General features: G+C 40.9%; 1 protein-coding gene across 1 annotated transcript; it reads right to left on the bottom strand.

Annotated features, from left to right (window-relative positions):
• Positions 1–300: 300 nt before the first annotated feature.
• On the bottom strand, positions 301–26643 carry TMEM47 (transmembrane protein 47). Its single transcript, XM_079974703.1, has 3 exons — positions 26048–26643; positions 7840–7980; positions 301–1398 (listed from the first exon to the last, which is right to left on the bottom strand). The coding sequence occupies exons 1-3, from the start codon at positions 26271–26273 to the stop codon at positions 1220–1222; spliced, it is 546 nt and encodes a 181-aa protein (XP_079830829.1). The 5' UTR covers positions 26274–26643; the 3' UTR covers positions 301–1219.

Below are 26643 nucleotides of genomic sequence, written 5' to 3'. Positions count from 1 at the left end.
GTTCCATCAGTGCAAACATTTCTGCTTTCCTGATAGGACAATCTCCCATCACATGCTGTTCTGAGGGTTCTCCCAACTCTCCATAATAGATTTGGAGGAGGGACTGGAAAATGGGAAAGTCCTGTTGCATTAGCAAGAGTCCTTGTGCTGGTTTCTGCTAACAGAACAGGTAGTTGAATCCAGCTTCATCATCTAAATGAAGCCCAACGCCATGTTTTCTAACTTTGCAAGCACTTGGTTCACCCCATCCTAATCTGGCACATCAAGCTTTAAATCAAGCATTTTGAGAAGAAATTTTGAGAAGACTACTCAATATTCAGAAACAGTTCTTGAAAATCTAGATTCATTTCGAACCTTTACTGTTTCAGCCCGCTGTTAGGAATAGGTTGAGCTGACCTTGATAGTAATACCAATAAACGCCTTCTATAAAAATAGTTGTTCCTTATGGAAACCTTACTGCAGTGTTTGGAAATCAAAAGATGGTCAGGACTAGCACATCTCATGCATGTATTCTCTTCTTTTTATTCTCTCACGGGAGTCAACAGATTCAGTGTCCTTCTCTGCTTATACTTGGTTACAGCCGAGACACAAAGTCCAACCACATAATTAGAAGAATGCACTCCAAGTTTTGACTTCCTGATATACCACAACTGGCTGGAAAATGTGGATTGCCAAACTTGTGTTGTCAGGAAATAGCAGATTAATATGTACTTTCAACTATGTTCGCTTTTCTCAGCATCCAATCATTTAGAAGTTTGTTTCAGCAAAAGTCCCAATGCACCAATACAACATAGTGGTGTAACTCAGTGACCAATAAGAGAATTTGAATCATGTATAATACAAAGGAGCTTCTACTTAGGCCAGCTACTCCCTTGCAGGGGACAGCAAATGCAGGTGCCATATATTCATTCCAGCTTGTTTCTCATGACGACTGCTGCCACCTTCGTCCTTGAGTGGTACTGATCTTTGCTTACCAAAGGTAATGTATCAGTAGCTTATAGCATTTGCCAATGTACTGATGAACAGGTGTAATTTTTGCCATTCTTTTAAAGGGGTGTTAAAAAAGTTAATTGCAAGAGTTGTAGCCCAAAGTAAAGGCTGATAAATCAACAGGGCAGACTGCTGGACAATCTACAAAAGTTCTAAAAACACAGAGTTAGAAAAAACAGGACAATCCTTGTGTTATTTCTTCTTCTGCTGCTTTTTAAAATAGCTCCCTTTAATAGTAGTCTTCATAGTTCTTAGGGTTTAGGCAATACAGTATGGCACCCCCAAATGAAAATATTGTTGCACCCCAAGCTAGTCCATAGCCCCAGTTGAACTCATGGTATATTCTCAAATTGACCGTTTCGATGAACTTGATTGGATACAGGACGAGACTGCACACCTGAAGAACCACTGGGGAAAAAAGAAAAGGGGGGAAAGGTCAAATACGAGGCTTCATCCATTTTCTTAGAATAAATAAAATGCTAAATCACTAATACTTTGGTAGAGTTTTTGGTGTACGCTAAGAGCATACTGCATACAGGCAACTCCCCACTTAACACACATTTGGCTCATGTGCAACCATGTATATGTGTGCCAGGAAATAAATAAATACCAGTAATTCAATTCAAACCTGGAAATGGCTGGAGAGAATTAGAGAATCCTTGTGGCTCATGAAGAGACCCTCCCTGGAATCTGAAGAGGATGTGAGTAAGGGTGGATGAAGCCCTGAAGAGACCAGAGGCGCAGCAGGGTTTTGTTTAGGCTGCTCAGTCTCCCTGCCTAACAGCTGGTGTGTGCGGTAAAACAGCAGCAGCAGTAGTAGCTGCTGCTGCTTTTCCACTCATCCTCCAGCCTCCAGCCAGGCCCAGAGCTTCAATTCTGGTTGGTCTGGATTGGAGAGAGAGGGTGTTTAAAGGGGACTCAGGCTTCCAGAATGAAACCCCCACATTAAGTGGAGAGTCGCCTGCATTTAGAAATGCAATCTTGATTTCCTGCCTGAACTGTACCACTTCAAAGTGCAATCTTGATATGAGAACAATCTTGGCATGAAACTTTCTTTTTTAAAAAACACACACTTCTGAGAAATAGAAAAGGCTAGAACCCTGTCAGTAGCATACTCCTGATTTATTTAGGGCAGCTGTATGGTTCTAGTACTTTGAATTGGCTTGGGAATAAATTGGTAGCCGGTGCAGTCAGACCAGGGTTGGTGTTATGTGCTCAAACCGCCTTTCCCTGGTGAGCAACCTGGTCACTGAATTCTGCACCAGCTGAAGTTTCTGAACCATTTTCAAAGGCAGCACCACATATAATGCATTGCAGTAATCTAACCTAGAACTTCCTGGAGGATAGAGAACAGAAGTTAGGCTATCCCTGTCCAGACAGGGGTTTAGCTGGGCCATCAGCAGATGGAAGGCACTCTGTGTCAATCTGTGCACTTCACTGGCTCCCAACCTGGACAAGGTGGGATTCTTTAGTCATTTGTTTGCTTTATTAAGAATATTTATACCCTGTCTTTCCTCAACAAACTCAAGGGGGCTAATGACGTAAGCTACAACTGTAACTTAGTTTTACAAACTGTTGTTAAACAGCAATAAACACTATAAAACAACAGGAGGAAGAAGGTGAAACAAATAGCCATAGAAATAGTATCCCGGCAGCAATTAAAAAGTACTAGAAAAAGAAAAGAACCACTTATGGCTCACAAATCTTCCTTTAAAGTGTTATGTGTATAAGGAGAGAAAACATTCAGCTATGGTTTCCTTCATCTTCCAGGTGAACTGATATGATCCAGTAAGCGCTGTAGCTGCTGATGTTTCTAAACCTGAATTGAGCTTCCAATTTATGGGCATAATGCTATTGGAAAATCTCTGAAACAAGTCCTGTTGAAATGACAGAACTAGCACAAAAGCACAGTGGCAGTCATTTCAATTCACATAAAACAGCATTTGTTTCAATAAACCTTGCACAGCATTCCTGGTGGAATGTGCAGTCCATGTAGAATATATTTAATCTAAAATTTATTGAGTCCACGCTCTGGTAACCTTCAGGTTAGACTACTGTAACGTACTATATTTAGCCCACAGAGAATATGGCAATCTAAATATAATCCTATGTATATAGACACATATTTCTGGAACAGGGCAATGGCCTGATATTTCAGGGTTCTGAAGAATAAGCCATATCAATTATCTTTTTCCCTTTACTGCAGATCAGACTTTCTTTGCAATAACAGAAGAACACAGGTGACTAAGCTAATGGCTTCTATAAATAGATCATAAAAGAGTGGGAAAAATAAAATAGGGGGTGATGAAGATAGATAATTTAGGAAAGCTCATTTATAATTATATGACTCAATCTAATAAAGAATATCATTTATCAACTAATTACAACAGAATTCATTTGGAATTGCACATTACATATAACCTCCAATCAATATCTTACATTCCTGACACAGCCATATTCTTACCTTCCACACAGTGCAATAAAGCTTCCTAATAATTTGTAACATTCAAATATTTGTTTTGAACAGTAAGTACTCAATAAGAAATAGCCTTGATGTCACTGATTAGTACCAAAGCAAAGTTGTGCAGTTGAAATTTTATCAGGTCTATGTAACTGTCTGAAAGACAAAAGTTAAACAAAGTCTATGTACCAGCACAAGTAATAATTAGATGCCATAAGTAGAGCATTGGCTCTGGATGTGGATGACAAACATCAGCTGACATGACTATGGTTACAATTATGAATTAGATCCTATGGCAAAGGTATCAAGTGTGCATTAGATTATACCAGGAAGCCCTTTCTAACCCTGTAATGCAGAGGTGGCAGGGGCGGAGGAAGGGGATGTGGTGGGTGTGGTCCGCCCCGGGTGTCACCACTGAGGGGGGTGACAAAATCCTGGGCGGCACTCTCCTGGGCGAGAGGTGGTAGCTTGGGCATGTGCAGGCTCCACGCTGCCCAAACGGTCTGCCCGCTGCCTCACCCCCTCCCAGTTGTAGGGCATCAGAGTGGGAGGAGGCCGGCAGACTCCGGAGGCTCCGTGGTGCACCCCACCTCTATGGGTGGCTCGCCCCACCCCTGGGCGCACTGCCTCAGGCGCCTGAGCGGCTTCTTCTGCCACTGAGGGGTGAAGGATCTTTTTGGCTCCACAGGCCAGGTCCTAATTAGGATTGCCCTCACAGGCCAAATTCAATAGATGGGCAGGGCTGCCCACCTGTCAAAATCCCTTGTATGGCTTTGCAAATCTCCCTAGCTCCCCTTTAACCCCTGACATTAGAGAGTTAAAAGTGAGAATGGGAAGACTTGTGCAGGCTTTAAGACAACCCCTGTGCTCCTGTATGAATATCTTAGGTCTCCCCCCTTTTTTTTGCAAAGAAGGAGCCACCCTCCTCCTTCTTTAAACATTGGAGCAAATCACCTCTCCCGCTCCTCTCAACATCCATTCCACAGAATCCATGCCCGCTTTATCCTTTTTCTTTGTGGCTTGTAACAGATAGCCATGAAAGATTGGCAGCCTTGGTCTGGATTTGGACCCCTGTTGACTTGAAAGGAGCAGTGGTATAGTCCCTGTCTTTGGATCCTGCAGCTCTTGCCAATTATAGGCATGCGTACAATACTTGATACTTGATACTTGAGTGGGTGGTTGCTGAACTGCAGAGTTCTTGCAAATGCGGAATGGGTATTAAGTGGCACCTGTAGTAGTGCCAGTTCTGCCGATCGAAACAGTCAAGATAACTGTGAGCTGAGAGTTTGTTGGACCCTAGGTGAGAACCTGGAGGCTGAGGTGTGTGTGTGTGTGAAGCAAAATGAATTGATATTGTGTATGTATATTAGTAACCTTTTAATAATGTAACATCATTATTTTTTAACATTTTCTTTAAGTTGTCAGTTGCTGCTTTTTTGTATGCTGCATATATAATTGCTATATTACTTAATACATAATCAATCAATCAATAATCAAAACTTGGTTCAATTGGTATAGAATGCCTGACTACTGTTAGGTGCAGGCTGGTGTGATTGTTTTACACTCATTTAACACATCTTCATGAATCACCAGTTAGTTTCTGGACTCAACTCAAGCCACTGGTTTAAATGGTCTGAGCACTGGCACTGATAACTGAGCCAGCAAGTGCCTTCTCTCATGTCATTCCAAACAAATTTTGAGTGCCTTGCCCTATAATTCCCAAACAAACATCAAGATCTTCTAATGAGTCATCCCTGCTATATGATCCATACTTGGGCAACTAAAAGCAGGATTCTGTAGTGGAGAAATGTCCTTTGTCAGTTGTCCTTCATTGTATCCTTTTTGGAACATCTTCACTCCACCAAATTGTTAATTTATGTGTGTGTTCTTTTGCTGTTTTATTTGAGTGTAGTTTAAGTTTTATAGCGTGCTTAAAGTGCTATTTTGATTGTATGGGGATCTTGTGTTCTCAAATGTGCTGTATTGAATGCTGGGGGCAGAGAGAAGTTGGCATTGCAACAACCGGAGCACAAACATTTCTTCTTGCCAAATAGAGTATTATTTCCCCCTGCCTTGTGCTGCCCTAGGGGTTCTTCCAACCCCCCAGAGCTGAGGGGGAGTTTAGGGATGAGAGGGGGAAGCCCTGGTGTATTAGTGGGACTCCTTGTGCTGGCTATTGCAAGCACAGCTCATCAGTTGATTCTGGCCCATGCGTTTTATATTGAATATAATTTGTTCATCTAGGCTGAGATCTAGTGGCTTCCATATTGTTGTGGAATTACACAGAAGGCAACAATTAGAAGTGGCTAGAAAAAATAATAATAGAAAAATGAAGCCTAGAAGACTTTTTTTTTGAAAAAATAAGCAATTTAAAAATCATTTTTAGTAAACCATTCTGTTGCCAGCACTGCGTCAGTTAGGCTAGATAAAAACAATATATTTCATGAATCTATTTTGCTAATTTCTTTGATGACTCATTGAGATATAGAATTCTGGTAGCCTAAACTCATGTGCCCTCTGCTAAACTACAGTGGTTTAACTAAAATAATGGAAACAGCAGGGGGCAGTAGGATACTTCCTCTTATCACTATTTCAGTTCTTGAAATACTAAGGACCTATCTTTCCACCTCCTTGTAAATGGATTTTTAAAATCCATCTAGCAGAGAAGATGGCCTTGTCATTCTCTCCATTATGGGCTATCGTACAGGCTTACTGTTTCAGTTCCAGCACAGATATGATTGACAGAATGGAGGGATGCTGTGCCTGGAAAACTTCAGGGAGAAAAAACTGTTACTGGCTAACCCAAAGGACACTGGAGTGCATACCAAGTGGTGATTTCAATGCAGATAGTATGCACTGCATTATCCTTTGGGCTGATCTGTTTATGTGGGTCTTTCTTAAAAGTACTTCTGATCACAAATTCTTTCCTTTGAAGCTTTGCAAAATAAAATAAAGGCTTTACAATGTGATGGCTGTTACAAAAAGTAAATCTGACACAATGAAATTGATTCTTCCTGTGAAGCATGGGGAAGATATAAACACCTTTCACTTTAATCCTATTTATTTTCATACAGATGGTTTTGAGAGCTAGTACTTAAGGGACTTTTACAATCAAATATTTGAAAAGAATAGCATTAAGCTGAAAGAAAGAAAGAAAGAAAGAAAGAAAGAAAGAAAGAAAGAAAGAAACCATCAACACCACCCAAAGTTGCTGCATATAGGCTGCAACTTTTTCATTAAACATAGTGGGATTTATTATCACTTAAACATAAATAATTTGCACTGTTAATGGCTCTGTCCTTACAAAGGCCTGGAATGTGGACAGTGATGATTACCCTATATTAAATTTCAAAACTGCAACACTACTAGGTTAAATACCAATAGACTTCTTGTAAAAGTAATGCACCTCTGTCATATAACAGCATATAGAGTTCATTTGCTCAAGTAGCTGGACTGTGGGTTGTTGAATAGTTGACAGCTCCATGCAATCCTGTTCATGGATTCTTCATACAGTAGATTATTGTTATTAATATCCCACCTTTCCCCCCGGCCGGGACTCAAGGTGGCTTATAGATAAAATAGAAAAAGTAAAAACAGAAATGATAGTAATTTAAAAAGCAGTTAAACACTAATGGAATTAAAACATTAAAAGGATATATTTTAAAACACAGGTAATAATAATAAGGGGAGAAAGGCCCAGGAAACCCAGCCAGATGGGCAGGGTACAATTGTTGTTGTTGTTGTTGTTGTTGTTGTTCAGTAGAGGCAGCCTACAATGAATTGCAGTGCAAACATGGGGAATGAGCAGTCATCTCCATATTCATAAGTACAGTAAAAAAGTGCAGCTATGATTACAAATCTCCACATGTTCAACTTGGTTTGCAACAGATTTTCACCACACAGGTATGTACCCAACTGAATGGAAGAATTTGATAAGAATGAACTGACACTCTGATAATAACCCTTTAAATCACATCAATCTCATGACTATTTTCACATATCAGGGAATGAAAAAATTTGAAAAAGCCCAGTCTATGTAAAGAACCCCCGGATCACTTGATATTCTTGAGTTTTCAAATGAGAAATAAGGGATTGTTTTTTTAAAAAATAGCATGATAATGCTTCAGAATGCAAGACAGGTTGAGTTAAGGCAACAGTTACTGCACATGAATGCTTAGCTGTGAATGATTTGGCCATTGGTGCTAGAGATTCCTTGTCATGTAAGCAAAGGTTGATCATGCTGTATAATCAAGAACTTCTGAAATAACCTTGGGCAATGATCTGATTATTGGCTTACAATGCACAATGAGTCACTCTTTTCTGCACAAACGTAAAACTACAGCTAGGAAATTCTAGCATACTTCAGAGAACCAATCTGTTTGATTTACCTGCTGCAAACAGCATGACAGCAACTGGTCTGTAGAACCGCCTCCGGGATCCCACACAGATAGAAATTAATCCAACCAAGAAAGCTATAAGAATTATGGCGGCACCACCCAACAGCATAGAAAGTGTAGCGATCTGCCAGTCTGCAGAGAGAAGGAAACACAAATAATTGAAACTAGATAGTAACTCATATAAAAAGGATGTCTATGTAAAATGCAAAAACAAACCAAGACTCCAGTAAACACAAAAAGGTGTTATTCATAACAGAAAATACAATTGCATTCAGACTTTTAAAAATAGCTTTTCAGGACAGTTCTCTTAGTCAGATTTAAGATGCTATCTGTATGTATTCTATTTTAGGTACTAAAGGAAAAACTGCAAGATTCTGTGTAATGCAGATATCGGGTGCTTGTAATATTGACCATTTATCTCTTCACCACTTTCCTATAGTAGTTAATGGGATTCCCCTTCCTTAATTTACAGCACAATCCTATGCATCTTTTCTCCCAGTGAAGTGTGACAGAACTGTAGCTTTAGTTATAAAAGGTTTACAATAGTGAGTAGCTCAATAAAACTTGGTATGACTAAAGTAGAATGGAAAAACTCATAGTAAAACCATCAGAGGGCTATTTGCAAATTAACACACTCAGGAGTGCCAGCTTGGCTTTGTGACCATGGGTGCCCAGGGCTGTGGGTGCCATGCAGCATGCATGGCCCTGACACCAAACCTTTTCCATGCCTGGCCCCTGGGGAATTTTGTGGGTGCTTGGGCACCCAGGGCCCCAGGGAGCTGGCACCTATGAACACACTTGAATTTCAGCAGTTAGTTAGCTAGAGCTATTAATGGCCCAATAATCCTAAGGTGCATTTGAATGATGGGTGGAACATGAATACACCAAAACAAATGATACTTCTCATTGAAAACAATTCTATTGTTTCAGATATACTTGTCCAGGCTACAATTTATATTTATTTTAAAGATTTATAGCCTGTTGTTCATTGGCACAAATATCAGGGTAGGATACAGCATAAAAAAAACACAAGCAAGCAAAGTTCAAGTCATCTAAGCAGAGAAGGCTAAAACGGACACTCATTCAAAACCTAAAAATATGGACTACTTCACTTGGCACCAAAATGACAACCATGTCAGACGACATGCAAGGGGAGGGCATCCCACGGAGAAAAATCCATCTTGTTTCACCACCAAATGAATCTCCTCTAACAGTGGAATACAAAGAAGAGCCCAGACGGCTAATCTTAAAACAAAGGTATTCAGGGCCACAGTTTAACAGTATGTGGAGACCATTTATAATATAAAATATAATTAGTCAGCTATTTTGCAAGAAAATAGGAGCACAGGGGAACTGAATCTATTCTTTCAGGCCCTGCAGTTGGATCCTGGTGGTGGGAAGGGCTGTAGCTCACTGGCAGAGCACATGCTTTCCATGCCAAAGGTCCCACATTCTCCAGGTTGAGATGGAAGAGTCTCTTGTTTGAACTCTTGGAGATCTACAGCCAGTCAGCAGCAACAATACTGCACTAGATAGGTCAATTATCTTAGCTGAGATTCCTGCACTAGGGACTGAACTAGATGGCCTCAGGCTCCCTTCCAACTCTAGGATTTTATGATCACTCACACACAGATAAAAATATAGCTGCCCCCATGTGTACATTGGGGGCAGTCATCTTTTTCTCTTGTTAACTACCCAGGAAGGGATGCTCTGTCATACCATACTACATCTTCCAGTAGCTTTTTAGTGAGATGTGTTCAATCAGTGCAGGAAGACCACTTGCTAAATGGTCTTTAAAAGAAAGGAAAAATGTCAGGGACGACCGCAGACCACCTTGGACGTACTTATAATTTTATTTTATTTTTTAAGTGTAGGGGTTTTTTTTCCTAGGTTGACTTAGGACAGGACACTACTGGCTTCTTTGCCTCACACAGAAAAATGTATTTGGTGAGCCCTAGGTAAGAACAATAATTTGCAACAAATTAGACTACAGGATTTTGTGCTTTGTGTAGACAAAGGTTTTTTTATACTGTATAACTTTGGGAACTTGGTTTGCACGTTCTCCAATCCCACAGTTGTATTAATTTTAAAACAGGACTTCTCGGCAAAAGAAATAGGGCATTATGTTATATAATTGATGGCACAAAATCAGGTTAAACACAATACACCAAATAATCTTGGGCTGAGATTTTCAAAGCCAATTTAATGAGTGCGGTGAATTAAAATCCCCCAGCTAATTTAGAATTTCTTAATGCAAGAGTTCTAAAGGCTCTTCAAGCTAATGAAATGTAGCAAGAGCTGAGGCAAGGGTAGAGCTGCTCTCAAATTCAAGAGCAAATTCTGTCACACATGTGTATAATATTTATTTTACTTTAGAAAGAGAACTGTAGGTAGTTGAATGTTTTATGCAACCCCCCTCCAAACCAAAACACTCAACACACCAGAACAGAACAGTACTGTACTGTTAAACAATTGAAGGCTTATGAAAGAATTCAGTGAAACTTTCTTTGGTTCAAACAAGTCCTATTTGGATGCTCAAGTTATGTATGATTAACATCACTTGAGGCACCCTGCACCAGCCTCTTCCCAACACTATCCAAATGTTTGGGAGGAAGTCTGCAGCAGAGTAACATAACCAAAAGCAAGTAGGGTGTCTCTTGTGACCTCAAACCCTGGGTGCTTAGTCTATAATCACTTTAGGATTGGGGGGCCCCTGGGCAAGAGTCTCTAAAAGGTATGAAAGCGAGTCATGCGTAAGATTTAACTTAATTCTATATGTGAAGCTGTAATGGAAGTGTGGATAATTGAATAGTGATACATTCATTGTGGTCAAGTTTTATTACAACTGGAGTGGAGAAAATTACCTAATACATTATATCAATACCACACTGTTAATACATGAATACAAGTCGTAAATAGAAAGAAACAAGCCACTACCTTTGACATGTGATAGTCTTACACAAACAGATATAGATCACCCAACTCCCCCACTCAAAAAAGAAAAGAAAAGAAAAGAAAAGAAAGAAAAGAAAAGCTTATTGAATGAAATCATAGTAGGAGGGACATATGGTGAATTGGTGACAGCCAGTTCACGGATAAATGATTAATCACTATACCTTTGTTTAAGAGTCAATTCTCTAGTATCCCATTGAATGAAATGGACTTTTTCACACCTGCTTGGAAGAAAAGTCCTCAGTCAAATCACTGTACTCCTAACCTTCATGGACAGTGATGGAAACAACGCATTGTCCCCAGTCTCTATCTAGCATTGGGGTGGGGCCTGCCTGAGTCATAATGGTAGGGGTGCATTTAGTGAAAATGACCCTGCTCTCCTGCCTCATAACTGACTGGCAAAATAGGTCTACAGTAGCACAGGAATGCAATGTATATGCAATGTATATACTGAGTAAGGTCACTGCATGCAGGCCACTTTTCCTGTGGCAGCTGATTTAAACTATCTTCACACTGTGTCCCTTTGTGGACCTACAGGCTCTTTTTTGTAGTTTTGTGGCAGTACAATGAGTTACCAGTAATACACAAGAATGTATCATGCATACCACTCCTAACTATGGAAAGTATCTGGATTGCTGGCTCAGATAGACAGATCTAGTTCATGTCACAATTAACTTTCTTTTATTCTTTTAATTTATTTTTTCCTTGTTCTTCAGCTAGGCAACCTTAGAGCAGATTTAAAAATACAATAAAACAACATTAAAACTGCAGACTATAAAACAGCTTTTGAAATAAATTAGTGACAGCTGGGTTGAAATGCAGTAGAAAACTACAATATGGAAAATGCCTGAGCAAAGAAAAATGTTACACCTGACACTGAAATGACATCAAACTTGACACAAGGAAAGTCTATCTGGGGAGAGAGCTCTAAAACTTAAAAAAGGCACTGGTTCTAGGTCACTATCTGCTTCATCTCTCATGGCAGATGCACTCAAAGGAGAGTCTCATGAAAAGATTTTAGTGTTCTGGCACACGACAGTCCTTGTAGCCTTTAAATGTAAGAACCAGCACTCTGAATGGTGCCTTGAAGTAGACTGGGAGCCAATACTGTTATTTAAGACTGGCAAGATCTGTTCCAAATACCCAGTTTCAAGTCTGCACTCTAACAACTGTTTTGCACCAACTGGACCTTCTGGGAAGTCTTCAAATGCATGTACAGTAATCGCTAACAGGAACTGCTCTGCAACTGCTGTTATCATTTATACTTACAACAGCCATGTAAGATAGATGAATTAAAAAGGTAAAACTAATTCATTTTTATACAAATCCAAAGAAATTATGATCCGATAATTAATGGGTCACAACGAACTTGTCCTGTTGATTTCAATTGATTTCATAAGCACGGAATTCTCTGTATTTGGACCAATATATTTTTAGCACAAAGTTATGTAGGTTATCGGATGAAAGTTAAGTATTGAATGTTCAGCAATAGACTCTTGTTCCATTTGTTTCATTATCCAATAAGATCACAACTGTACATATGATAAGCTTCCTAAACTGGGCTGAATGGTGGCATTGCAATATAATGGGAGTTTGTGGTGAAGCCAACAGTCTTCCCAAGGGTTCAGGAGTAACTCAATAACACACACACCATTATGTTAAAGCAGATTAAACAGGAGTTTGTTACATCCATACACAGTGAGTTTACAATCCCTGATTCAGTTTCAAAATTTCAGAACAAGTGGTTTTAATAGCTACATTTTGACCACACTGAAGCATCAGAGCCCTACAAAGCAAACTGTCTGCTTTACAAATATTTACTAGAACTTGTTTCAAACTTCAGAAATACAGATTCTCATTGCTGTCACTGATAACTCTCTAAACATGTAGGCAATCCCAATGCAAGAAATATATAAATCTGTCTTTGTGCTATGAAGCAGATTGAAGCCACTAATGTTTAGAAGCTGTGTACACAAAGGACTCACTCAGATGGCCATTCCTTAGTGTAAGACACTACGAACCTTTTGTGAAAAGGCCCATGTGAATTGTTCACACCCCTAGGGTTGCGCAGCTCCTTGGCTTTGTCCCTGATATCCACACATTAAATGGAAATTTTTGACCAATGGGTCTAATTAGCCTTTGGCCATACTGTGCCCACCTGCCCTATACATGGTATCACATATAATGTAATGTGTGGAGTAAGTGAAGATGCTTCTGGGCCAAAGGGACTTGTACAGTGTTCCACAACGACCAGCTGATCACTGATGCAGACATAAACAGGTTATCATGGGACATCATTATGATGGATAGTTGGGCAAACACAGCCACCTGTCAAGCCACAGGGGATACGAAAGATAAGGTTCTGGCCCACAGACCACATTCAGTTCCCCACTTCATGTCTACATGGTTGGATCTTTACATATATAGGCTTTCACTTCTCAGATAGGGAGCAATCCGACCCTAAGGTGCAGGTACTGCTGCATGGACCTACTGCCCCTTTAATTGGGGAGAGACATTGTGTTTAACATATGAAGGGACTTTTCTGAGATGACTTTCCCCCTTAGTTTTTGTGCAGGGAAATAGTTTACCCAAACACCAACATATGGTAAGATCATCCAGGAAATTAGTATTTGGGCTGGAATCCTGACCTCTCAGTAAGCCCCACTGAACCCAATGGGAAATTACACATGCATAGGATTCCATTGCCAGTGACTTAAAAAAATATATCTGCCAGTTATGTGAAGAAAATATTTTGCTGATTAAAAAAAGGGGGTGATGACTTACATAGATCTGATCTGTTTTAAAATGCAGTCACAGCCTGATTCTGTACATCACTACCCAGTGTGATTTTCACAGTTGAACATAGTAGTTATTACATCACTTGTCAGACTTTCCAGCACACTAGAGTATACAAACCTTTGCAATTTAAAATATAATGCTGCTTTAGTACCAGACCAAAATATAATTTTTAGAACTATTTCTATTGATCTTCTATGTTTCAGCAGAAGATGATTTCTTGGGTAAATGCATTTTCACACTAAGTGGTTGAATCTAAAGTATAATAACACTAAGAAACATAACTTCAATGAAAGTGTACTTATGATGCTTCAGTTCTTTCCTAGAATGAGAAAATGCCCCCCCCCCCAATGGAACTGAAAATAAGACATGATGATCTATGGCAGCTATTTCAAAAAACTGATGCAAACCTAGTTAATTCTTTTGGATAGCCACAAATGCTTTAAGCTGAGAAATGGAGAACTAGCATGGCCAAAGGTTGGGGTGAGGGAAGGTAGAGGCCAACAACATCTGGACTGTGATGGCCATCAGTTTGAATGGCTTTAAAAGAGGATTAGACAAATCATGGAGGATACGGTTGTCACTGGCTACAAGCCCAACCTTCACTGTCAGAGGCTGTATGCTTCTGAATACCAATGGCTGGAAACCACAGGAGGGAGAGAGTGCTGTTATGCTTAGGTCCTGCTTGTGGGTTTCCCATAGGCATCTGGTAAGCCATTATGGGAACGGGATTTGGACTAGATGGGCCAATAGTCAGATCCAGCAGGCTCTTCTTATATTCTTATGGAAGGCCACAGTTTTCTCACTCCCGTTTTGTTTTATGCAAAATCTGTCTTCCCATTGTGCACGCCACTTACACAGGATAAATTGGGAGAGGCGAAAGTATCTTTTTTTTGTGACAGTGTCAATGAACAATCATTATTTTTCTAGTTAGAAGTGTAGCCAGGATAGTCTGAATAAAGGCAGGCTCAGAAAATACTGTGATATCCTTGAAAATAATTCACCACCACCACTGAAGAAATGTTTCCCTGCAAAATTGCACTGCCTGCAATTCTCCTGAATGGCATCATACAGGTATAAAATAGTATCACCATCTTCAGAGACTGAATTACAACAACTTAAAGTAGAACAGTAAAATTAAAAGAATGTTTCACATGATGTGCAAACAATTTATTATCATGCTTGCAGAAGGGTAATCAAATTTCCTGAGCAAGGTCAGTATTTGGGGGATAGGAAGAAAGGAAATATTTCATCCCCTTGTACCACAATTTCAAACCTTCTTTCCCTTTCTCATGCCACTATATCCACCTCATGTCAGTAAAACAGTTGCCCATTCTCTCCTTAACAGGATAAAAGAGTATTCATCGTGATGCTGGTGGCTATAACAACCTCAGTGATTCCCTATTGTGATGTCTTGTTTTGTAAGATTAGATTCTCCAAGAGCAAAACAAAAAGGCCTGGTTCACACAAAACACTAAAACAAGTTAACCATTAGTTGCTCCCTCAGACATTCATGGATTGTTTCTCCAAACTTTGATTTGTTTCCCAGCTGCTCTTGCCTTGTGCCTTTGTACTTTGGTGAGGTGGAGTAGTTTATGTTTAAGGAACGATGCTGGATTTATATGCAATGCTAAGTCATAGTAAGAATAGCCAAGGTTTGTAAGCAAACAGTACATGACTTCCCATTATGCTGGCAGTAAACAAACCATAGGTAAGCTGCTGGAGTGCGTTCAATAAACCTCCATGCTATATTGAACTTCCACAACAAATCAGTTTAATCTAAGCAAAATATCACAATATCCTACCTTTCACCTCACACTCTACTTCTGTATCAGAGTGTTATTAGAATTTAAACATTCATGCTGTTGTTTCTGACTTCTTTGTGCACTTCTACACAGACAATAGAAACCTCCACTTTCCACAGCTCCTTTAGGAGGAAGGGGGGTATAAAATGAAACAATAATAATAATGCCTCCTTCTGACCTCTTTGTTACTGCCCTCTACCAATCACCTCCTTAGACAAAAAGCTGAAAGTAACTAGATAACTGTCATTTAAGAGAAGGCTGACAATTAAACCATATTAATATACCCAAAGTAAAAACACACAACTGTACTATGCAAATACCTTAAAATCTGAGCCACTCTTTGTTCTCAGAAAGTGGGGTGGGACACTGTGTTTCTGCTAAACTACAGTACAAAAGGAACAAATCAAGAAAACCAAAACCATTATATAAAAGTTTGGAAACTTCAAGCGACACAGCATGCATTATTTTCACTGCTGCCTTGTGTGTTCATATGGGAGTCTGTTGAGGTAGCATAATAATTTGTGGAGGGAAAGGCACTTTTTATTTGGGAGTCAACTTTAAGCAACCTATTTTCTTTGATAGTCAAAGCCCAATATCTTTCCCCAGACTCAGCCAATAAGAATACTGAAGGTGTGGATCACTGTAGCCCTACCTTAAACCCCTCAATTCTATTCTTTGTCAGCTGTCTTTGGCTGTCACACTATGTTGCTCCTGCCTTTCCACCAGTGATGTGGGACTGAGGAAAACATCTCCTCTGAACTGGGTATTTGTATGGGGAGAAAACACTGCATTAGCAACAATGCAAATATCATGCCTGATGCAAACTCATTAATGATGACTTTTGTCCCCAGCAGATGTGATTTGCTTTAAAAACAAAAAACAAAACCCTGCATATTAAATGCAAAGCCACATTTAATATCACATCTAGTTTGGCCCTTATAACTGTGGGGAGTATCAATTCCATAGACAAGTTTTCCTATCGTTGCACTGAATGAAGGCATTTTGGGTCAACTTTATTCATGCCTGAGTAAGTTCCATGATCTCTTTCAGCTATTTAGTTTTATCTCATTGATTTCATGTGTTGTGTTTGTCTGCCCTCCAGCTCTTCCTCTCCCCCCCCCAATTTGCTGCTTCTTTTTCTTGTTACTGTGCCTCTATTTTCATAGTTACTGCTCTTGAAAATCAACCGTAGCCACATTTCAAAATATTCAACATAAATAGTTTCTGTCAAAATTTTATGTTTACTTGTCTTAAATAACATTTTATTTATTTCCAAGTGTCATAACTAGGCATCGGGCAAACCAAGCATCATAACCAAAGTGGCACTTGAACTGTGTACAATAGATACAATGCATGGATATACCCTCTTTGCACACACTGGCTTCACAAGCTAGAGAGTTGAATCTTGAGAAAGTTACAGGATAAGTTGGCCATACACTTTTGGCAAAGCCCCTCACCAAAGACTTATGAGTAAACTTAGCCATGGGGATAAGAGAACAGGTCCTCCAATAGACTGGGAATGGATTAAAGAACAGGAAGCAGACAGAAGGAATAAATGGATAGTTCTCACAAGGTAAGGTGTAATAAGTTGGATTCCCCAAGGGTCTATATTGGGTTTTAACTTGCTCATTAATGACTTTTAGTTAGGGGTGAGCAGTGAGGTGGATGAGTTTATTGACAATACTGAATTATTCAGGGGGGAGGAAACAAAAGGGGATTGGAAAGAGCACCAAAAGGTTTTATCCAAACCAGGTAAATGGACAATAACATAGCAAACACACATTAATAGAAGTATAAACTGACGCACACTGGGACAAAAAATACACTGATGGGATCTGAACTGGCAGTGACTGACTAGGAAAGGGATCTTGGAGTTGTGGTAGATAGCTCAGTGAAAATGATAACCAAGCACACAGCTTCTGTGAAAATGGTTAATTCCATATTAGGGATCATTAAAGAAAGGATTAAAAATAAAACTACCTGTATTGCAATGCATTTATACAAATCTATGGTATGATCACACCTCAAATACCATGTACTGTTCTGATCACCTCATCCTAAAAATAATATTGTAGAACTAGAAAAAGTGAAGGGGGACAGCAGTTGATACTATCAGGAGGCTGGAGCAGTTCCCTTTTGACGAATGGTTGCAACGTTTGGAACTTCTTATTTAATTAAGGGGACATATGATAAAGGTGTAGAAATTATTCATGGTGTTGAAGAATGTGGACAAAGGTATGTTTTTCTCCCTGTCACATAGTGCTAGAACTTGGGGTCATCCAATGAAGCTGGGTAGTGAGAGAAAGTTAAACTATAGAATTCTCTACCATAAAATATTGTTATCTTGTGTTCTGTAGCATTTGCAGTTCTCTCTAGTTCTCTAGCACGGCAAACTTGGAGAACGGTTCAGCAAGTGGTCATTCTCATTGATTCCAATGGTAGAGAGCTGGCCGTGTGAGCTCACTTTTCCACTGAAATGTATAAAGAGCTAACTTTGGCTGGTTTGTGTTCTAACTTTCTATACTCTCCATTTCTCCATCAGAGTCAGTAGTGATATGTTGACAGCACTAAACTGAAGGGGCTCCTGTGGAATGCCACCTGTTACTGTTTCTCATTTTGACAGTGATCCAATAATTACTATTCCTTATATCAGTGCTTTTTTTCAGGGGAATTCAAGGGTACGGAGTACCAGCACCTTGTTGTTGTTGTTAAAAAGTGTGGCACTTATTGTAACAATTTCATGTTGAGTACCAGCATCTATTTTTCTAGGAAAAAACACTGCCTTATATTAACTGAAGAAGTCAATATTCCATAAGCTAGCACCTACCTCCTCCCACTGATTATGAATATGAATCCTACTGCATCTTTTGCAACCGAGTATGAGTCAAGGTTACAGTCCACTTGATTCTAAATATAAACCTCATAAAATATTTAGACTACTTATATTATCACTAGCAGTAAAAGCATCCTTTAAATTCCGGAAGCCCAATTAAAAATATTTAAAGGAGAAGCAGGCATTAAAATTTTAAATGCTGCAATATACAAAAGCAGTAACAGCAAGATAAATTAGTTTAGGATACACTTCACTGAAGATTTCTTCCATGCTTAGAATAAAACAAAACTGAATACAACAGTTGGCTTATACATGATATGGTCCAAGCACAAACTTCCCACAAAGATCTAGAAGAGTTATGAGAGATACAGAGAAAGGGGCTATAACTCAGTGGAAGGCCCAAGCCTATCCCTGGCATCTTCACATAGGGCTGGAAAAATGCTCATTTGAAACGTGGAAGAGCCACTGCCTGTCAGTCTGCATTTATTCCTGTTGTGTCTAAAACACAAGATGGGTGTGTAGCCTTTTCGCCATAAGTTAATCAAGGTAACCAACACAGCTATGTCTATCCTCTAAAAACTGACCAATAGGGATTTTATTGGTTTGGGGTTGGGGCTCACTTATGTTCTTTTCTGGGAGATCTTAAAGCACATGTGTCTGTTGCTCTGTTTGCTTTTTCCTCCCTTTTCTAGGCCACTTGCCATATATTCCATCAGTATTTCCCCCCTGATTTGGGTGACATCTCAGGCATGATAAGGAACCTTTGCTCACTTGATTCTTAAGGTGCAAGAACACGAAGAGGCAGATAGTAAGCTGTGGAAGTTGCTCCCTGACATCCCATTCCTGTGTCTCTTCACAGAACCAAGTGATAATGTGCAGACTCACAACTAGATCATAATCAAAGAAACATGGGTTGCTGTGTGTCTTTCCTGAAATTGTGTTGGCACACAATGCTAAAGGCAAATGAGCAACCTTTCCTAGAAGTGCAATCCTATATATAGACTTTCCTGGAAGCAATCCACATTTGGCTTACTTCTACATAAGGACCTATAGGACTACCCTGCAAGATGCACAAAGATTTCAAGTGGACCTGACTCTAGGTCTTCTTTGACTAGAGGCAAGTACAGGCATTGATGCTGCTGACTACATAAGGAAATGCATGGCACTGGTGAAACATTGCTATAGTGCTGGTGATGTGACCCTATGGAGCATAGGAACATGCACTGACCTTTTCATTCCTAGACAGGGATCCGGTGTGGTGCAGGGGTTAACATGCTGGACTGGACCCAGGTTTCAAGTCCTCACTCAGCCATGAAGCTCACTGGGCCACTCACTGCCAGCCTAACCTACCTCACAGAGTTGTTGTCAAGATAAATTGGGAAGGGTCAGAACCATGTACGCCACCCTTACCTCCTTGGGGATACATGTAATAAATGAATGAATGGAATACCAATGATGGCATACTTTTGCCATACAGAAACATTCTTCTTATGAACTGGCCACTAGGGTGGTTGTGGAACAGGTGCAGAAATACAAGGCTTAGACAAACTAGATCCTACCTTGCCACCTGCAAATCATATTTAATGCATTTCAGAATAATCCGGCTGGGAACGAATGAGCACAACCCAGAACAACTTTAATGGCAGCAGTGCTTATACAAAGCCACAGTGGTTTTGCCACACTTGCAAGGAACAGAACAATGTGGTGGCACTGTTCCTTTATTTTATTCATAGTCTGGAACATCAATAAAATCAGGTCACGCATTATCTGGGCAGGTTACCAAGGAGCCGGATGGTGCCCTCAAAATACCTAACTTTGATTCAAAGATTTCCAGGTGAAATATTAACAAAGCACAGATTCATGTGAAGTAGTGATAAACGCGCACATTGCTGCATGCAATTACCCTTAACCACGTATTTAATGTGGGCGACCCTAGTGTTGATGCACCTTTTCCTTTAAGAACATAAGATGAGCGTGGTGGATCAGGCCAATGCCTATTTGGCATGGCATCCTGTTGTCACAGTGGCTGGCCATATGCCTGTGTGCAGCCTGCGATCAGGACATGACTGCAACCACACTTGGCCACCTGCAGTTTCCAGCAACTGGTATTCAGAGTCCTAATGCCTCTGACAGTGGACAAAGAACAGAATAACGGCTAGTAACTGCTGATAGCCTTGTCCTCCTTGAATTTGTCTAATCCTCTTTTAAAGTTGCCCATGTTTGTCCAATCACTTTGCCATCTGTCTAGGGCTATGTGGCTGACAGGGGGGCACTTCTTGTGGTCGCTTCAATGGGCTGGGTCCACCACATGGTGGTGCGTGACAGGGCTTTCTCTGGTGTGGCCCCTGACTTTAGAAGTCCCCTCCTCTGGAAGTCCAAATAATGGAGACTTTTATGGGCTTCTGCTGGCAGGTAAAGATAATATGGGCTTTTGGAGCTAACCAGCAACCACTAGTTACCCTATTACTATTCATGCTTTATGCTGTTACCCTATGACTATTTTGTTAAATGCATTGTTTCAACATTTGTTTTTATTTTTTTGCTTATTTTGTGTGTATGTGCATGTGAATTGATGGAAACCACTCTGAGATCAAACTAAAGTGCTGAAGGGCAGTCTACAAATCTGTAGAAATTAATAAACAATACAGTGGTACCTCTGGTTACGAACACTTCTGGTTATGAACGCTTCAGGTTACGAGCTCCGCTAACCCGGAAGTAGCTGCTCCTGGTTGCGAACTTTGCCCCACAATGTGAATGGAAATTGCGCGCCAGAGGCGCGCGTGCAGCAGGAAGCCCCATTAATGAAAGTGTGCCTCAGGATAAGAACGGTTTCAGCTTAAGAATGGACCTCCAGAACAAATTAAGTTCGTAACCAGAGGTAGCACTATACTATAGAATCCATTGAACTGGATAAGGATTTCGGAATTGGAAGTGTCAGAAATGTTGATATGCTTGCTTTTTAAAATCTGATTTTGCACATTTCTATCCAATTCCTCAAAGTAACTACTATCTATTTAGTGGTATGGCTGCCAATGAGGACCATTTAGACACCCTCAGTTGCTGCATGCCTTGCCAGCAGAGAAGAAAAGATTTAGAAGAATCATGGAATCGTAGAATTGTAGAGTTGGAAGGGACCATGAGGGTCATCTAGTCCACCCCTGCAATAAAGGAATATGCAGGTGACCCATAAGGGGATTGAACCTGCAACCTTGGTGTTATCAGCACCACACTCTATGTAGATTAGCCTTCCTGGATTGCAGAGGAAGCATCTTGAACTTGTAGAAGCAGTTCAAAATGGGGAGGGGTTCCACTAGAGATGCAAGGATGTTGTAAAGATTTGCATTCCTATACAATATATCACAATTACTCCTTTGAGAAAAGAGGATACATTCTGGAAAGCTTTAAAATAAAGCCTTCTTTAAAATCCATCTTCTAGTTACGTTTCAGAGTAAGACATGAATTCGCCTTTTATATAGCTTGTTGGCCATGACGTCTGTAAAACTTTTTATGTTAACAATTGCTTTTTCCATTCTGCTTAGCTATTATTTTTCAGTTTTAAGAAAACATTTCCAGGAAGGCAGGGAAGAACAGTGTGTTGTGACTATCAGTCTTGCTGAGCTATTTGCAAATATCCATCACTATCAACTCAGTTAAAGCCATGATCTACATATTCCCAGGAGGAAGCTGCTTTTGAGCTGTCAATTCCGCTTGGAACAGCTGCTCTCATGCAAAATAAGCAGACACACAAACTATGACTGTTAAAACATAGGTTAGTTAGTAGATAATAGATTTAAAATGGGATATTGCAATATTTCGGTAAAGTTAGATCTCACTTCATTTCCTCATCCAAAACAAAGAACAAATCCCCAGAAGCTATCAATTCAACTTTATCTTTTAAAATAACAGTTCAATTGGGCTGAATTTTGGATCCCCAATATTCTAAATGCAATGTGAAAATAAAGGAGTGATTAATTTGCATTACATTTTTAACAATACATTGAAAAATCCTAGATGAAACTAGTAAGTATTTAGTCCTATGGATTCCCAAAAGTTATAAGGAACACATTTGAATTCTGCTGTATAAACATTATGTTTCACCAGAGAGAACAATAATATCCTGTAAAGAAGAAAGCTTTATAATGTTTGTTTATGTTTTTCTCAGTGTAATATTATTTTGATGATTCAGACTCCCAAAAGGCTTTTTTTTGTATAAATGCATGTGTATGTGCTTAAGTGAAAATACACATTGTCTAGAAAGACCATATCTCAAAGTGCCACTTAATTTTGCCAATACTACAAAGGTAGTATGCCTGATCTGTAATAAACAACATAGTATGTCAAGCATAATTCAGCATCATACGATTCTACAGCAAAGGCTTTGAAAACCTAATGCAGTGTGCAATACATGTGGGCTACATTATTCACACACTAAATGCCATAAGAAAATACAATATGCATACACTTACACATAGCTCTGATGTAAGAATAAGCCATGTTGCTATTTTAAATGACCTAATCTACATCAAAACAACAATGTCAGACTTCCAAGCTATATGACTCTTCACAATTTTACTTCCATGTAGCTCCAGAGAAATCAACAGGGCTGCCCGGGAGCCTGGGATCTTAGCTGAAATCTACCGACTTATTTTAAAATGCCATGATCAAAACATGCATTTTTTTATCAAATCATCTGCACAGATGGGGGAAAACTGAATGTCTAGTTTATTATCAGGCAAATTTAATATGGCTGGATGCCTCCTGAAATATTTAAAATATACACACAGCCCTCTCTCCCACTTCGGTGTTAGCAGTGTTAGCAGAAACATGCTGATGCTCAGTTAGTGTTACAGCTATATAGCACATTATATAGTTAACAAGGGATATGCTGGCCGTTAGCAAAACTGGACAAAGAGACTGTTTTCTGGTAATTGCTCAGAGGATGTTCCTTGCTGCAGATACAACCAAATGTGCCCTCTCTGAGAGCAGTCAGGACCTAAAGTCTAATTAAGACAAAGGTTTTTAATTAAACCCTGGATATGCTTTAGCAGGCTCCAGTGTGTGGCTGCCCTTGATTGTGCCACTTGAGGTGCTCTCCTTCAAGGGACAATGAAGCAAATGTTTTAAGATGGTAGGGGGAGATGCCTTGTGCCTCTGGCTCCTTCTGTTTCTCCAGTGACAATGCTCTTTGCCCTGGTGTCATAATTAAAAAGTCTTCCTAAAGGAAGCTCTTTCTGCTTATTTCCAGTATATTTTGTAAACTATTGTTGTTCCATGTTTCTCTGGTCTATGACCGTAATAAACTCATTTCCATTTCCATTTCCAGTATATCCCAGTTATTTTAACCTTAAAAGCCTTGCCTGCAATGAGACAGAATAGGGATATTTTGTTTTACGTAGAAGAAAAAAGGCTAAGTTCTTAACAACAAAGGGCTATTGTGAATGTAGAACAAATCACACTATAGACTTAGGACCCCATCCATTACTCACCCAATGCAATGAGGGCCTTTTGCCAGCTTGTGCAGAGGATTTGTTTGTATCAAAGGACAAACATTTGTGCATATGCATGTCTGTGTAAACAGTGCACATTCTCATATTTCAGGAAAGCTTTCAAAGCTTGACTCTAGACCCAGATACAATTAAAGGAAAGGTCTTGCTTAAAATAGCCTCAGTAGTCATTCCCAGCAGCTTGTAAAACATGGAAAACTATTTTAAACAAACCAAAAAAAATCAGTAAAGCTTAGTCTATGACTTCATAGAATGGGAGAGCCTTGAAATTTCCTGAAGGAGCAGGAAGGCATTCAGGAAGACACAACAACAAATACCTGCTCTTCTCATTCATTTATTGTTCAAAAATGCAATGACAAGCCTTCAGATCACATCCAACCCATTCCCCTCACTCACACTTCTATAGGAAAAATCTAAAAAGGGAGATGTCTGCCAGATGCAAATGGAGAGTGCTTAGCAGTCCTCTAATGCTGATCTGTGCACTATTTAACCTTCGTAATCCCTCATACTTTGGAAGGTAAGGAAATAAAGTAAAACCAGCTGAACTGAAACTTGGTCCCCCACTTCCCACCTCCACCCAATTCATCTGAAAAGTCTTTATGCAATCAAGGGATATCACTTTAGAAGACAGAGAAAGGGGCAAAAGGATTCCTGTTGCTAAGGAGACACATCAAGTCAAAGCTGACATTCCTACATAAATTTCAGGGGGTGGGGTGGGAGGGGAGAATAGATTTTTTTAAAATACAGCTCTGTTACAAAGTTTGTTTAGACTCCCTGGTAACAGCGCAAAGAAGCAATTCTTTAAAAAATCAAATCAAAATGATTTACTTTACATGACACAATTGACAGCAAACCTCACCCAACACCAAATCTTACTTGATGGAGTGATAAAAAGTACACAATAAAAGAAAGGACCTCTGCTGCAGTTTTGAAGCAAAGATCTCCAAGAACATTTTAAAGAATTTTCAAAGAAACAAAGGCATGTAGCAAAATACACAGCAGGCAGTCAAACCAATAGGAAACCAATCTCTTATTGCACAATTTCTTAAAACACAAAATCAGATTTAGGGCTTAGTAAGTGAAGGCTACAGTTTAACTTGTAGATGTTTCCAATAGAGATTATAGAAGCAGCTGTGATACAGTGGAAAATAGAAGCAACTCTCACAAAAAGGATTTTTGCAGACTGAGCAAGCCACTTGATATGGGGATGGAGGGATGATTTTGAAACAATCTTGCTCATTTCAAGGGGCAATTTTTCCATTAGGGGGAGATACTATTTTGCTTACTGAAAGAAAAAATGAAACAGGATAAATGCCAGTAAGGCCAACAAGATACGGTACATGGGGGAGGGGGGAAGAGGCTGAGAGACAAAGCTGCATATGTTGCCTAGTGAAAGTTCTCATCAGGGACAGAGAAGGAGGAGAGCACAGGAATAACAGAAAAGGGAAAGTGTCCGAATACAGTGACAGGAGAGTGTTGCTTCTTATGTTAGCTACAGATTCAATGAACTGAAAGCCACAACTTTTTTTGTCAGCTTCAGCTTGGGAACTGGGTATAGGGTAAAATACTGATTTGAAGTTAAACACAACAGCAAGATATTAATAATCAGCATAAGAAAGAGGGAAAGGTAGAGGATTGGAACTTGGAATGGCAGACCTGAGACTGCAGCTCATGGGGTGCTGGGAAGGAAGGGCATTGGGGGCATGTATGATGGATTGATCACAACTAAAGCAGAATATGGCATTTGGATTTGGGCAATGAGAAAGACTACTGGGGAGGATCTGAGATGAGGTGGGAGGAAAAAAGGAGTAGGTTCAAATTAGGATGCAGGGATGGGTGTGCTGTGGTGTGAAGTCAGGTGGGAGAGAAAAGTGGTCAGGGATGGAGAGGCGGGTTTAGCTGGGTCCAGGTGGGCAGCAGGAGGCAATGAGCAATGCCCTACGTGGGTAACAACGGCCTGCCGACTCCGGATGATGGGACAAAAGAGGCGTTTTGAGAAGGCGAGGCTACCGCTATGGAAGCAGAAGGGTTCAGGATAAGAAAAGGCGTTCTGTTAAGAGGTGGCGTCCGGTGCTGCGGAGGAAAAGGCTAACCTGAGCGGGTGGGGGTGAGGGAAGGAGATGCTATTCTAGGGGCGGGATGCGGGGGGGGGGAGCAGGGAGGACCCTCCCCGAAGAGATGTTGGAGGGCGCTGCTGCAATGGGTGGGGTCAGAGGGAGAGGCGCGGGACGGGGAGGGACAGGGGGGATTTCAAGTCAAGAAGAAGGCAGGGAAAAGGTGCCGGGCAGGTGCCCCCCCCTCTCTCTCACCGCTGTTCAAGGTAGTTATGCAGCGCCAGGTCTCCGGGTTGTTGAGTTTCTCGCAGGACTCCCACAGGGAGAGGTAAGACTGGTGGTCGGCCGTCACCCAGGCCGGGCTCAGCACGGCTCCCAGATCCAGACACAGCGCCAGGAAGATGCACACCAGCCCCACCAGCTTGAGCGGGGTCAGCACCGAGACGCGCACCTCCTCCATGCCGCTGCCGGAGGAAGCCATGGGCGAGCGGGGAAGCGGGCGCCCCTCGGCTAGCAGCGCCGCCGCCGCCGCCCGAGCCAGGGGAGCGCGCGGACCTCGCTGCTGCTGCTGCTGTGGCTCCTGGCGCTCAGGTGCGGACGAGGCAGGCGGGGAGGCGGCAGCTCCCTCCAGTCGCCACTTCTCGGCTCGCGCAGCCCGGCTCTCCCCAGCAGCACATCACTCCTCCCCTCTTCCCTCCCCCTGTCTGGGCAAGGGGCGGGAGGAGCTGCACGGGGGTCGGCGTCGAGCCGCGCCGCGCACGTCACTCGCAGGGCTCCCTCCAGGGAAAGAAGGCGGGAAAGGCTTTCGGCTGCCCCGGGCAGCGGCCAGCGCGCGCCCCTTTTCCCGCCCC

Source organism: Podarcis cretensis (genome assembly GCF_951804945.1).
Source record: "Podarcis cretensis genome assembly, chromosome: 4".
Classification (NCBI taxonomy): domain Eukaryota; kingdom Metazoa; phylum Chordata; class Lepidosauria; order Squamata; family Lacertidae; genus Podarcis; species Podarcis cretensis.
The sequence above is the reverse complement of the archived record's forward strand: the minus strand, read 5'-3'. Positions and strand labels throughout refer to the sequence as shown.

Coding starts and splice junctions, on each gene's coding strand:
- TMEM47 (XM_079974703.1), bottom strand. CDS start 26,273: ATGGCTTCCTCCGGCAGCGGCATGGAGGAGGTGCGCGTCTCGGTGCTG. Junction 7,981..26,047: donor CATAACTACCTTGAACAGCG/GTGAGAGAGAGG, acceptor TTCTCTCTGCAG/ACTGGCAGATCGCTACACTT. Junction 1,399..7,839: donor TGTCATGCTGTTTGCAGCAG/GTAAATCAAACA, acceptor TTTTTTCCCCAG/TGGTTCTTCAGGTGTGCAGT.